Genomic DNA, 13,687 nt, shown 5'->3' with positions numbered 1-13,687 from the left:
ATTCTGGTCAAAAGAAAGCATCTATTTTTTAGTAAATGTGTGTTATTTAAGTAGGCAAGCAAACAGAATTGTACACACTTCATCAAAACTAATGGGAGAACTCACAGAGTGTCGGTCATGACTGGGGAGCTTAAAAAACAAAGCGTCCACCAGGCCAAAGGAATAAATCCTGCTTCCTATAGTTTTGAATGTTTTGCCATAGTCTAAAATTTTCTCAATTCAAGTGTTCACACCCGGTCACCTAAAGAGAGAAATTCAAAATATGTCGAATGAGGAACAGCCAGCATCAATTTCCAAAATTGTTCAAATGATCCTGAAAGTTGTACTGAAAAAAAGCCACTCACTGCAGGATCCATTGGGGGGTTTGTGGTTTAATGGAAAATAGGGTCATTCATTTCCCCTGAAATGACAGGCAAATAGATACAATGTAAAAAGTTTCTCCACTGCAAACAAAAGCCATCTCTCTGTTAGGGACGGTTCAGACCTATCAAAGGCCTCAGATTCTTCCAGTGTATGAAATCAAATGTAATTAAGATATATTTATGGAGTGCTAGGATTGCTTTATAATGCATTTAATGGTGCTTTTTTGTCCTTTTTTGGAACAACACACACGTTTTCTGTATGAAAAACATAATAAAACTTAAACATTTCTGCCTAAGGGATTTTGTTTTTGAGTGTGACAAAATAAATCATTCTGGTTTTGGAATGACATGGGTCTGTTCATGGCTATTTCAAAAGCACATATTACATGAAAAAGCTCTAATTTGATGTTTAGATAAAACAAAACAGAATGAAATATGCTCTCATGTGAGAACTGTAACCTCAAACTAATGTACATTCTAAAAATTAAATTTAAATAGATCATGCTTCATTTGACAGTCAGCAGAGAAATTACCCTTATTAAAATACTTAAATTGAAATAGGCTCTAGGCAGCGATGAGATTCAAATCCACAACACGTATTTAAATCAGAACAGAACTTAGGAGACACAGTGATCAATCAAACGAAGAAGAAAAAATACTTTTTGGATGAAGAACTCTTGTATATTGCACATAAAAATATTAAGATCTTTTTCAAAGATGCATGCTCCAGTTTCCGGCAGTCAGGATCGAGGCACAGTTTTTCTTAAAGTGGGAGGAAAATCATATTTTTAAGTTAGCAGGCTTCAGGGTTTATTACAATCAATCGTGGAGATACATAAATAAAAATAATTAGTAGCAGCTAAGCAAGATAATGCATTTAGCCTCATCTTGTTAGCATCCTGAGTTATATATAGAAAATTTAATATTAGCTGTCGCCATTAAAAAGCACACGGGGCAATCATTGGTCAAAGGGGCCAGGGAATAGAGCAATATGTCAGACCTTGCCAGTAGTCAAACACTGTTACTGCTAGCGATTATGCATATTTATGGACATACAGTTCACAAGACAACTACCGGGCTCTCATGGACTCATGTCTCCAATTGGCCACTCGGGAAGTCATCCGAAAGCACTTCATCATACTGAAAAAAAGAATTAAAACCTGTTAGTACATGTTTCTTCTGCACAAAAAAACAGTAAGGAATGTCTAATCAGAGGGTCTTACATTGATGCCTGTAGACCAGGAGTATGTTGCTTGTCTCTGGGGTTGTATGTGATCTGCATCAACGGATGGAAGGGAAGCTCAGAGGTCACAAAGCTTCTTGCCGAAATCATCAGAACGGAAAATTTTAGTGACTCTCCCCTCGGTTAGATCACCTGTGAGGATCACCTGTGGGACAGATCATGAACCAGTTCAGTAACTAATCTAAGAATTATTCAAGTGCAGGAACTTGTTAAACAAGTATTTTTAGTAAAAAAACCTACACTTCCAAAGTTTGGTGAGACTTAAGTTTTTGAAAGAAGTCTTTTATGCTCACCAGGACTGCATTTCTTTGATCAAAAATACAGTAATATTGTAAAAATATTAGCATTTAAAATAACAGTCTTCTATTTTAATATATTTTAAAATGTAATTTATTCCTGCGATCGAAGCTGAATTTTCAGCATCATTACTCCAGTCTTCAGTGTCACATGATCCTTCAGAAAATCATTCTAATATCCTGATTTGCTGCTCAAGAAACATTTATTATTATCATCATCATATTGAAACCGTTTGTGCTGCTTCATAACTTTGGGAAAACTGTGATACATATTTTTCAGGATTCTTTGATTAAAAAGTTCTAAAGGACAGCATTTATTAGAAATAGAAACCTTTTTTACATATCTTTACTGTCACTTTTTGCTCAATAAAAGTATCAATTTCTCAAACTAATGAATGGAAGTGTATGTTTGAGCTGAAGAGCTGAAGTGGGACTACTTTTCCACACATCAAAATTTCACAGCACACCACAGACACTTTCATTACTTTGAAAATAACCTGGCATACTCCTTTCAGAATTCAGATCAGTTCAACATTGCAGCAGAGAAGTAAATAATCACCTTCCCGGAATTTTCAGGACCAATCGCGATGCCAAACTCTGTCTGTATGAAGGTTTTGTTAATAAGGTCGGTGATGTCCTGGAATGTCTTTCCATAGTCTTCACTGACCCAAAAGAGATAAGAGGTAGTTATGGATCATGTGATACTGCTAAAAATCAATCAAATGTGTACCAACATTTACACTGGACAAATCTTAGTCTTAAGTGATAAGAGGTAGTTATGGATCATGTGATACTGCTAAAAATCAATCCGGACGTTAAAAACTGCTAAATCCAGTTTTTATTTGCATTTTGGAATGTCAGAAACGCATGATAAAAAGAGGAACCTGGAATGTGGTCAGCACCAGCAGAACCTGCACAGGACTGGAGGGACAACGGTGAATATTATAGCTGTGCATGTGAAAGTCACATTCAGAAACTCACAGTGCATTGAAGCATTCAGGAGATTTAAACTCTGGCTGGCAGACACTTCCCGAGATACTTCGGGACACATGCCTGCACTTGAGCACAGCCACAATCTCACCCTTCACTCTTAATTTATCCAGCTATCACTCAAGTTCAGGCACTTGCTTGCACAGACAAATTCTGATTGGACGGTGAGTCATTCTCATTTAACTCCTGTCTCTATCTTTTAATGTCAAAATGAAATAGTATTTACAATCCATTCTGCTTCCATGATGTGACACATTTCATTTCATTAATCAATAGTCCACACTGCTTAGGTGTTATCAGCTGAAAAGGAAAGTCGTTTCAAAGGCAGAGCAAGTTATTATATTTAAATGAAAATTTACAACAACAAACATTTTTGATAAAATAACCCGTCAAATGCGTAAATGTCTGTTAGCTTTCATGGCAGATAAATATGCTAGGCTAGAGGTTTCAGCCTTTCTCTTCTGGGAAAAATGGACCAAAAATATTAACGACTCATCCTGCACTAATTTTTTTTTTTTTGTCTAGTCATATAGTTTCTACATTGAATATGTAAACTAAAGGTTCTTTAAAACACGCGCTTGAGGGATTCTTGTCTTTAAAAATGTAAATAGTATACATTTTTATTCATGTTCCTTCTTACAAAAGAAATTGTTCTGGAAGTCCTTTCTTTACATGCGTAAAAAAAACAGAAAGTTAAACAGTAAAGTAATTGTTAGAGGTACAATAAATAATTGCCGAAAGGGTGCTAATTATGACGCCTCACAAATAGAAAAGGTGTCTCAGAAGACGCCGCTCTTTGAAAATGTTTGCACAGACTTAACAGAAATGTATTCGAGTGTTGTTTTTGTTTGGTGAAGGCTGGGCTGCAGGTGTAATTACAGTTTCTACATGCTTTACAGCTGCACTTTGGTTCAGTTCTATAAGAGACAGATTCAGCCTCCAGTGTTGTTGGCGCTAAATGACGGTTTGAGGTCTTGTCAAGCCAGGCAATGAAGAGTCTTTAAGGCTCTGGAGCCTTAATTTGTTCCTGTTTCACATTGACGTGTGATTGTAAGGGACACATTCCTGCAAGTCAGATCATGGAGCAATCCACCGAACAGCTTAGTAGCTAAATGACTTGGGTTGAACATACAATTACACATTTTTTGATCGCCTACTGGTTTGTAAACATAGTGGAAGTAACTTAGTGAATTAGAAGGATTGAGGCTAATTAGAAATTTGTTGGTTCAAATCCCAAAGAAGAGAGGAATTTCAATCAGGGCCCAAAAATGTTATGTGCCTTAATTTTGTGAAAATGAAGATTTTTTTTCTGTTCAAATATCCAAAAAAATGGATATATTTGAAACACGGTTGTATTTACTGGAAAAGATCTGTAAAAATACTATTATTACAATTTAAATTGTAATACAATTTAAATGTAAATCACCCTAAGGGTAAAGCTGAATTTTCAGCATTTTTAATCCAGTCTTCAGTGTCACATGATCAAAAAATGGATATATTTGAAACACGGTTTGTATTAACTTCAGAAATCATTCTAATATTCCGATTTGATTGTCAAGAACATTTCTTATTGTTATTAAATTGATTTTTATTTTAATAATAATATTTTTTTTTTTTATTTTGTGTTTATGTATATATAATTATGATACTGAACTTTTTTAACAGTATATTCTAGGAGAAAATGTGGGAGTGAGTAAAATGAGTTAATAATAATAATAATTTCTAGCTCCAATGTATTCAACACCAATTTGATAAATTACATAAATCACCTTGAATTGCTGCATACAGTTGATGTTGACAGACCAAAATCCTCATTTTACCAAACTTGACGCATTTAAAATGAGATATTTTTTACATGCTATGGTACTGTATTCTTATGTCAGATAATTAGTACTCACCCCTGTGCCGTCTCCAACCCAGGCCAGAGACACGGAGCCACTCAGGTCATTGAAGTTATACTAAAAAAAGAGATGTAGAGACATAATAAAGATCGTATGATTGCAAATAAACATTGTAGTTAAAATTCTAGAGATGGATGATGTTAATAATCCCTGCACCGCCAACATGAATTTATGAAAGTTTCTCTCCAAAAATAACCTGCATAAATCAAAATAAATTCAAACTGAAACAAAACAGCTCGTTTTCATTAGCACCACCACATTTGGGCTCTAAAATCTCTTTTATCATAATATTGTTCTCTCAGTCCTAATGCAGGTTTGTTTTCAGAACGCTTCTGTGGTGAAACTAAACCCCACAGGCTGTTTTAATGTAGTCCACAGGGATGAGATTGCAGGCTGGATTCAGACTAAAAATATAAAACAAGAAAAAATAATAATAATGACTAAAAACAGGGCTCCAAACCACAGCTTTACATAGCTAAAAATAAGAAACATCCAGTACAGAACAGAAAGTAGTCACACAAATACAACTAAAAAAGCCAATATGAAAAAAAAAAAAACATGCTTTAATTCTTGTTTCTGTATTATAGACAACAAACAGCATTTTATATGCACATTTTATAAGCAAATGTTTTGATTTGACAGCTTTCCAATCCTTTGGAGACAAAATCAGACATAATACAGACAACTGTCGACACAATAAAAGACATATAATTCATGTAGACTCTTTGCTCAGAAAATTTGATCTTGGAAGAATTTAGTCTAATAATTGAGTTGAATCTGTTGAGACATTCTTGAGATTTCTTTTAAAATACTAAACGAGATACATGTGAGTCGTAGTGTCTTTTCATCAGGAAAAAAAAAATCAGAAAAGCAGGACACTTCTCCATTTAATCTAATTTCTCTATATAAATAACTAAGACATTAAAGCACCCTTTATATGGTTAAACTGATCAATAATAAGCTACATAAAAACCACTACATATAATGCCATTCAGATAGTGTAATAAAAAGCAACTATGCAAACACATTTAGAGTGCTTAATCAGAAAAAACCTGGTGATTCTAGGAAGAAAAACACAAGTGCTTTATCTTTCCACAGGGAAGCGGAACCATGTAGCGACATGCACACAGAAACCACTGCTGATCCGACAGATGGCTGTGCCGCTGTCAGTCACCCCACACTGCTACGGAATGCATGTTTGTGTGTGTAAGGGCACATTTAAGAGGACAGGCCCACTGTCAGTCGAGTGTGCAACCTCCCTTTTCAGTTTCATTCGCTGGAATGCGAGACCCAGATGGTGTGTGTATGTGTGTGTGAGGAACAGAGCGAATGCCCCACATTTTCATCCGCCTCACACACTGAGCACAAGAGAGTAACTGATGTACAAGAGATTGTGGGAGAGAAAAGGAGGGAAAAGAATAAAGAGAGCCCAAACACACACACACAGGCTCTGTTCCAAAAGCTAGTGAGCTGCTTGGCTATTACTACATAGGCATTTGCCTCTGATATAGAATTTTGTAAGTGGACGCTCTACATAGACAGCAATTCCTGCTTCATTATGGGAAATGCACAGAAGACGATTAAATTGATTTAATTAGAAAATGTTGCTAAATTAATGACATGACACAAAGCATGTACATGAGGGTAAAATGCACCAGACTTTGCTGTTGCAAGGGATTATTTATTTATTTATTTAGCAAAGAATTCACTAGAATTTGGTTAAAAGTCTTGTTGTTGCCATTTAGAACAGACTTCATGTCAGAAGTGTTCCTATCATTTCTTAAAGGGTTACTCCACCCCAAAATGAAAATTACTACATTCCGATCTATTTTTAGTTTCTCAGGTACTATTTTACAGTCCATATTGACATGTTTGTCTAAGGAAGACTCCACTGTACTCCTTTCTACGGATCACATCCTCTCTGCATTTCTGCAATTCCACCCAAGCCCCTGGGTATCAATGACCATGTCACAGAATACTCTGTGATGACATCGTCTTACAATTTTTACACTTTCTTTTTTTTTTCATAAAAAGCAGCTGTACTTGATCCAGGGAAGCAAAAGAACCATAGCAATTTTTGAAACTCACGAGCGTCCAGGTCCAATGGAAATTTGCACTCTTACAATCCAAAGTGTGAACAAAAGTTTCCATGTTACCAACACAGCCAATGTCCTTCTGATGCAGCCCACCTCAAAACCCCCCTGAATGGTACGTGTGTTCCAGAAAAGCAAGAACAATTCGTCTAAAACACCTGCACAAACTCCAGGGCCAGTGTTCCTTCATAATAATGTGTCTTTGAATGATGGTTACAGTAGTTGCCTCTCTATTCCTTGCCATATTTAAACATGAAGGAAAGAAACATGCTGACATTCCTGTCCTGGCCAAAAAATCAGGCTTGCCAAGAACGGCTTGCACCACGCCAGCAAGTCTTCGCAAATGGAGGAATAAAGGGTGATGAGAAGACACTGTGAGTATACAACGTTCCTTCACTTTAAAGAAGACCAAAAAGGAAGAAAACATGACTCAAAGAAAGCCCCTAAACAAACTCTATGACTCTTGAGAATACAATTAGCCTATGATTCACCTATGAGTCCACACTTTGATGTAATGCTTTATAGATTGCTGGTCAGTATAGTTTTCATACTGGGGTTCCGGGATTTGCAGAAATATATATATAAAAAAAAAAATAAAGTAATAATATATATATATATATATATATATATATGTGTGTGTGTATATAATAGCATATTATATATAAATGGTGTTTGTTATATATAAAACTTGTGTGTGTCAGATTGTTGTGTTATACATTACAATATATATATTCTGTGCTGGTCATATAATTAAATATTGTTATTCAGTTGATTTATTTTACTAATTCCATTCAAAAAGTAAACTTGTATATTACATGCTGGTCATTACACACAGACTGATATATTTCAAAGTTTATTTATTTTAATTTTGATGATTAAAAAGTGAAACTAAGAAAAATCCCAAATTCAGTATCTCAGAAAATTTTGAATATTGTGAAAAGGTTCAATATTTGAAGACAATTTTGCCACACTCTAATCAGCTAATTAACTCAAAACACTAAGGCCTTTAAATGGTCCTCTCAGTCTAGTATCTGTAGGCTACACTTAGGGGGAAGACTACTGACTTGACAGTTGTCCAAAAGACGACCATTGACACCTTGCACAAGGAGAGCAAGACACAAAAGGTCATTGCAAAAGAGGCTGGCTGTTCACAGAGCTCTGTGTCCAAGCACATTAATAGAGAGGCGAAGGGAAGGAAAAGATGTGGTAGAAAAAAAGTGTACAAGCAATAGGGATAACCGCACCCCGGAGAGGATTGTGAAACAAAACCCATTCAAAAATGTGGGGGAGATTCACAAAGAGTGGACTGCAGCTGGAGTCAGTGCTTCAAGAACCACTACATACAGACGTATGCAAGACATGGGCTTCAGCTGTCGCATTCCTTGTGTCAAGCCACTCTTGAACAACAGACTGCGGCAGAAGCGTCTTGCCTGGGCTAAAGACAAAAAGGACTGGACTGTTGCTGAGTTGGTCCAAAGTTATGTTCTCTGATGAAAGTAAATTTTGCATTTCCTTTGGAAATCAGGGTCCCAGAGTCTGGAGGAAGAGAGGAGAGGCACACAATCCACGTTGCTTGAGGTCCAGTGTAAAGCTTCCACAGTCAGTGATGCCATGTCATCTGCTGGTGTTGGTCTACTGTGTTTTCTTAGGTCCAAGGTCAATGCAGCCGTATACCAGGAAGTTTTAGGAAGCTATATTTATATATATATATATATATATTTATAGGATATATATATATTATATATATATATATATATATATATATATATATATATATATGGCTGTAAATCTCTACACGTGCGTGCTTTCACGTGGAGCAGCATTTACTTCACAGAGCCATTGTTTACTGATAAGCTGCGCAAAACCACAATCATATTTAGCGCAAGTTTGTAACGCATGTGTAGCATGCACGTGTAGCAGCATTTACTTTTGCGCAAGTGAATGCTGCTCCATGTGAAAGTACGCACGTGTAGAGATTTACCTGCTGATTTCAGAACCGGCTTTACTGATGAGTTGCGCATTAAATATTGTGCGATATTTATCATACATCCCTAGTTTAGTTTAGTTGATTGTGATAAGCACTCGTCATCACAGTTTTAAACAGGGCTGCTTTCTTTTTTCGTGAGGAGGTTTGGCGTCACGGCATCTTTGTTTCCAGGCGGAATGTTAAAGAACACGACACGCACATCTACCAGTAATCCTGTATAATTCAACCTATCTGACTACAACTTCGAAACTCCTGAAGTGTTTCCACTTTTGTGTGTCATTTGGATCAGACATTTAGTCTGAGGCTGAGACTAACTGAAACCATGTTGCAGGAGGTTGTCCAGATGAAGGCCAAAAGGAATGTCCCATTCAGCCACTGCAAGAAAAAGCTGGTCATTCCAAATCTCTGATTTCAAGTATATTGCAGCTTTACAATGACACTAATTCATTCAAGTCCTCCAAAAAGGCTAGTCATCCAGGTAAGAAAAAATGAATGCGAAGACAGGATAATGCAGAGACACTCAATGGGGAATCGGTTCAACACTGCAGCTGGAATTGCTCACCAGTTCAGTGCTGTACAGGGTAAGGATCTTTCTTGGCGCGTTTAAGAGAAGTCAGACTGAAAGCGCACTCTGCAGAGATCAAGCCTCAGAGATCTCACCTTTGCTGAGAAGCATGTTGTGTGGAGAGGGGAGAACTAGTCACTTTAGTGATAAGAGCAAATTTAATTTATTTGGGTCAAATGGGAAACATTATGTTTGGTGTCAAACTGGACCCCGAGTGCGTAAAGAAGTCAGTGAAAGCTGGAGGAGGAAGGGTCATGGTTTGGGGAATGTTTTCTGCAGCAGGAGTTGGGCCTCTTATACAGCTACATGGCAGGATGAATGCAAATATTTATCAGAACCTCCTTCAGCATCATGTGGTACCTTCCCTGCAAGCATCTGCCAATCAGCTTGTAATTTTCATGCAAGACAATACTCCTGTCACACTGCAAAACAGGTAAAGCTAAGAAGAAATAATGAAATGGCCGGCAAAGAGTCCTGAACTAAACCCAACTGAAGATCTCTGGAAAATCTTTGGCAACAAAGTTATGGCTAAGAAACCCACTACAGTCACCGAACTGTGGAAGAGAGTGGAAATTGAGTGGACCAAGATCACACCAGCACAGTGTGATAAAACTAGTGATGTCCTACATTCTCCCCAGGACCGGGAAGGGGAAAAACCTGGACGTCTTTCCCTTGTGTTGAACTGGTAAACAGTCTTTGAACCCCAGGTCCAGCCAAAGAAAGCTTTAGACTTAATCCAAATGGCTTCACAGTCTGAGGATCAGTAACAAACATGACTTCATCTCTAGACAGTAAAAATTGTTTAATAAGAGATGTGACTCAAGTTGGTCTTAAAATAAGTGCTATTTAGACAGGTGAATCAAAAACATGCAGAAAAATATCCTAGAATCAAGAATTAAAAGCATGTTTTCTGAACTAAAGAATGAAAGACATGTCAGTCATTAGATGGAGCCATGTTTGTGTTTTTGTTGGACATAACTCCCCACTGGCACAACTCAGATTTTAAACATCCAGAGCGGAGTCTCAAAAACTCTTCCAGCCTCCAAAAAAGCTTCTTAAATCATTCAAACACTTCATCCATAAAGCTGTTCGAATATGCTAACCGCTATAAGTTCACACAGACTTCATTTGAAGAAACTACAAGGCAGGCACTTTACTGTGAGCTTGTAAAGTTTCTAATTGCTCCGGCAGATGATAAATTCCATCAGGCAGAAGACGATCAGCAGCCAGTTTTTACGTCGACCGACCACAGAATCTTGCGCAACACCGTGGTTGGTTCGTTTGCACATTTTGGCCTGAAACAGATCTGGAACATTATACTTCAAACTCACCACTGTATGCATCTTAATAATGCCTTTGGACGCATGTTTGGACGCATTTCACATTGACCAAAAATTATGCTAGATCAGCAATATATAAACATTTCGGGCTAAAGGAAAACTTTAATTTTGGTCTCTGTAAAAAAAATGTATTACTAAAAAAGAATGGGCTTCAAAAGTCTAGTTGCAAGCATAGTTTTACAAATGTTATTTTGTTCAAATAGCACTATTGAGAGGTTTCAGTGAACATGAAATCTCCACTTCAAGAGTAGCCTTAAATATTTTAAGGGTCAAAATAAAGGTTTTACATCAAAGTAGGCTCTTACCACAGGAACTGTACATGTACAGTTGGCAGGAACTGTACGGAATAAACTACATGCAAATTAATGTTCAAGACTATCCAAACAGGTGTTAAAAGGCCTCAGCAAGGAGATGTTTTTTGAGACGTTGCTTTTAAATTCTTTTCCCACTGCACTGTTGTCATGCCCCAAGCCTTTTCCCGTTTCAGAAACATTCCTTTCTTAGACGAAACATTTCACTTCAACAGTCATTTATGCTGGACAGAATGTGAAAGGATGAGAGCCAAAAACACTGGCCATAAAAGAACTGGCTGTGTGTGCTTTCTTAACAACAACAACAGTCCTTCTCTATCAGCACTTAAACTAAACTCATGACCGATTGCTTTTCCTGAAAACAGAGTCAATGTGCTCTGAATCTGGATAAATGAAGATGCATAGAACAGTACTGATATGAAAGATATAGATTGGCATACATCTAGCTTAGCCTATCGTTTACCAATAATGCCTGACCAGTGAGAGGTCACGGCAACTGCTGGTAAAATGTAATTGATGTGCTCGAGAAAGAGAGAGAGAGGGGTAGATAAGTGACATATATAGAGACGTAGCATGTTCACTGACTCAAGGGTTAGTAATCAGTCATTGGCTGCTGTAATGAATGAGCTCTGACTGGATCTGGTTAAGCAAAATCACCTGACAATGTATCCGCACATAAACACAAGACATTACAGGCACATCAAGAGATTAAATGCATTTGTTCTCTTGGCATAAAGATGAAATCTGTGGAATGTCTTAAAAGAACATCAAACACAAAAACTCTGGAACAGTGAATGATAAGGCGATGCATGCTGATTTTGTTTTTATGATATCACCATCTGGAAAACTTCACAAAAATCATTATATTGAGTGCTTGTTTAAAAAAAAAAAAAAAAAAAAAAAAAAATTACTGGAAAATTAACATTTGCTTGCTGAGAAAGGTGATGTAGGTACATTATTAGGTAATCTCAGACCAGGGGCCAGTAGTATGATCTCACTTTTGTGATTTATGGTTCCTAGAAATTTAGCAAGAGCTTTCAAAGTAGAGAAAAAAATCATCCTCAATGAAAAGTAAAAAAAAAAGGCTAGTAACCAAATACTAAACTAAATAAATAGACTTAAGCTTAATAAACTTAAGTTAACTAGCCAAAAATAAAAATATATTTCACAAAACCATAATACAAATGTGAAATAATAATATTCAAAATTATAAAGCTTTCCATTATATTATATTATATTATATTATATTATATTATATTATATTATATTATATTATATTATTATGTGAGTGTGAGTTAAAGATATTCTGACCTACCGTGTGAGTGTTGTTGTTTAAGGTAGAATCATAGCCGTGCAGTGATTTACACTGATTTTGTGCGGATTCTTCACTGCTTTTCATCCTGACGTGGTCCGGCTGCTGTGAATCTTTCAAACTGAGCAGATTTCGTGTTTTGTGACTCTTTAGAAACATGGTTTGCTCGCTCCTCCTGGGGATGCTGGGTCTCTCTTCAAAGTCCGTGCAAAGAGCCGCTGAGCTCAATAAAACCAAAACACAGCAGAATACGGTGCTCATGGTTATCGTTTAGTGTGCACAGAATTCTTCTTCTGTCTAAATATCCATAAATAGCGGGTTTATTGGTACCAGAACAGTGTTTACACTCTGACGCATGTCTGTAGAGCATCCGCTGTTCGCACTGCTAAACTCGGGGATTGTTCAAGATTAAAATGGGTGGTCCGTCCGTTCGACACGCCCATTTCATGAATATTAATATAGTCACGCTGACGTTGCCTGGTAACTCTTTCAATGGCGGTGGGTTCACTTATAAATATTAATTAACTGAGAGTGACGATACGAGTCAGCATTCCAATGGAAAAAGCTTAATCATTAATATTAATTAGATAATAGCGACAGTACTCTGCAATTTACCAATGACGAAGTCCTGGTTTATAAATATTAATAGGCAAGCAAGTGGGTTAACCACGCCTTCTGCTGTCCAACCTATCTTACAAATTTCTTCCTTCCGATTTAATGAAAACAAAACTACCATGTGTTTGACTTATTGTATTTTTTTTTTTTTTTTGCCATCATCTTGGATTGCTGTGAAAAGTTTTATTTGACGGTCAGCATTAAATTATTATAGCATTTTTTGAAAGTTTATATAATTATGAAATCATAGCCATCACACTAAAACATTTTATATTAATGGTATCATTTAATTTAATGATATTGTATATAATATTGTTGCTTATATTAAATACATAATGTATAAAACATGATTGTATATTAAATAAACTTTGTTGTTGCTTCTACTGTCACTTTACACATTTTCAACAATGAAACTTTATGGTGTAGAATTAATAAGTAAGATTTCTGAGCTATAAATAAAATAAATTTGTGAAGCTAACCATGTTCACTAATTTGTAAAAAAAAAATAATAATAATAATAATAAAAGGTATAGTTAAATTTTTATTTTTTTACATAATTATATTTTTGTTTTCCTTTTTTTAACAATTCCCTCCCACACAAATTTATCAAGTTCACACCACTTTAAATGCATATAATTAGAGCAAAAAAGGACATAAGAAATTCTGTAATTC

General features: G+C 36.2%; 1 protein-coding gene across 1 annotated transcript; it reads right to left on the bottom strand.

Moving 5' to 3' along the window:
* Positions 1-2,746: 2,746 nt before the first annotated feature.
* LOC122146626 (sortilin-like) lies at positions 2,747-12,820 on the bottom strand. The gene is made up of 3 exons (XM_042766709.1): positions 12,404-12,820; positions 4,790-4,849; positions 2,747-2,812 (listed from the first exon to the last, which is right to left on the bottom strand). Exons 1-3 carry the CDS (start codon positions 12,659-12,661, stop codon positions 2,759-2,761), a joined length of 372 nt encoding a protein of 123 aa, XP_042622643.1. The 5' UTR covers positions 12,662-12,820; the 3' UTR covers positions 2,747-2,758.
* Positions 12,821-13,687: the final 867 nt, after the last annotated feature.

This window comes from Cyprinus carpio, chromosome A11 (genome assembly GCF_018340385.1).
Source record: "Cyprinus carpio isolate SPL01 chromosome A11, ASM1834038v1, whole genome shotgun sequence".
Classification (NCBI taxonomy): domain Eukaryota; kingdom Metazoa; phylum Chordata; class Actinopteri; order Cypriniformes; family Cyprinidae; genus Cyprinus; species Cyprinus carpio.
The sequence above is the reverse complement of the archived record's forward strand: the minus strand, read 5'-3'. Positions and strand labels throughout refer to the sequence as shown.

Bases quoted from the DNA above. Each gene is read 5' to 3' on its own strand.
- LOC122146626 (XM_042766709.1), bottom strand. From the start codon at position 12,661: ATGAGCACCGTATTCTGCTGTGTTTTGGTTTTATTGAGCTCAGCGGCT. The intron at 4,850-12,403 runs GTAGGTCAGAAT...CTCTTTTTTTAG, and splicing joins TAAACAACAACACTCACACG to TATAACTTCAATGACCTGAG. The intron at 2,813-4,789 runs GTGAGTACTAAT...AGTCCTGTGCAG, and splicing joins GGGTTGGAGACGGCACAGGG to GTTCTGCTGGTGCTGACCAC.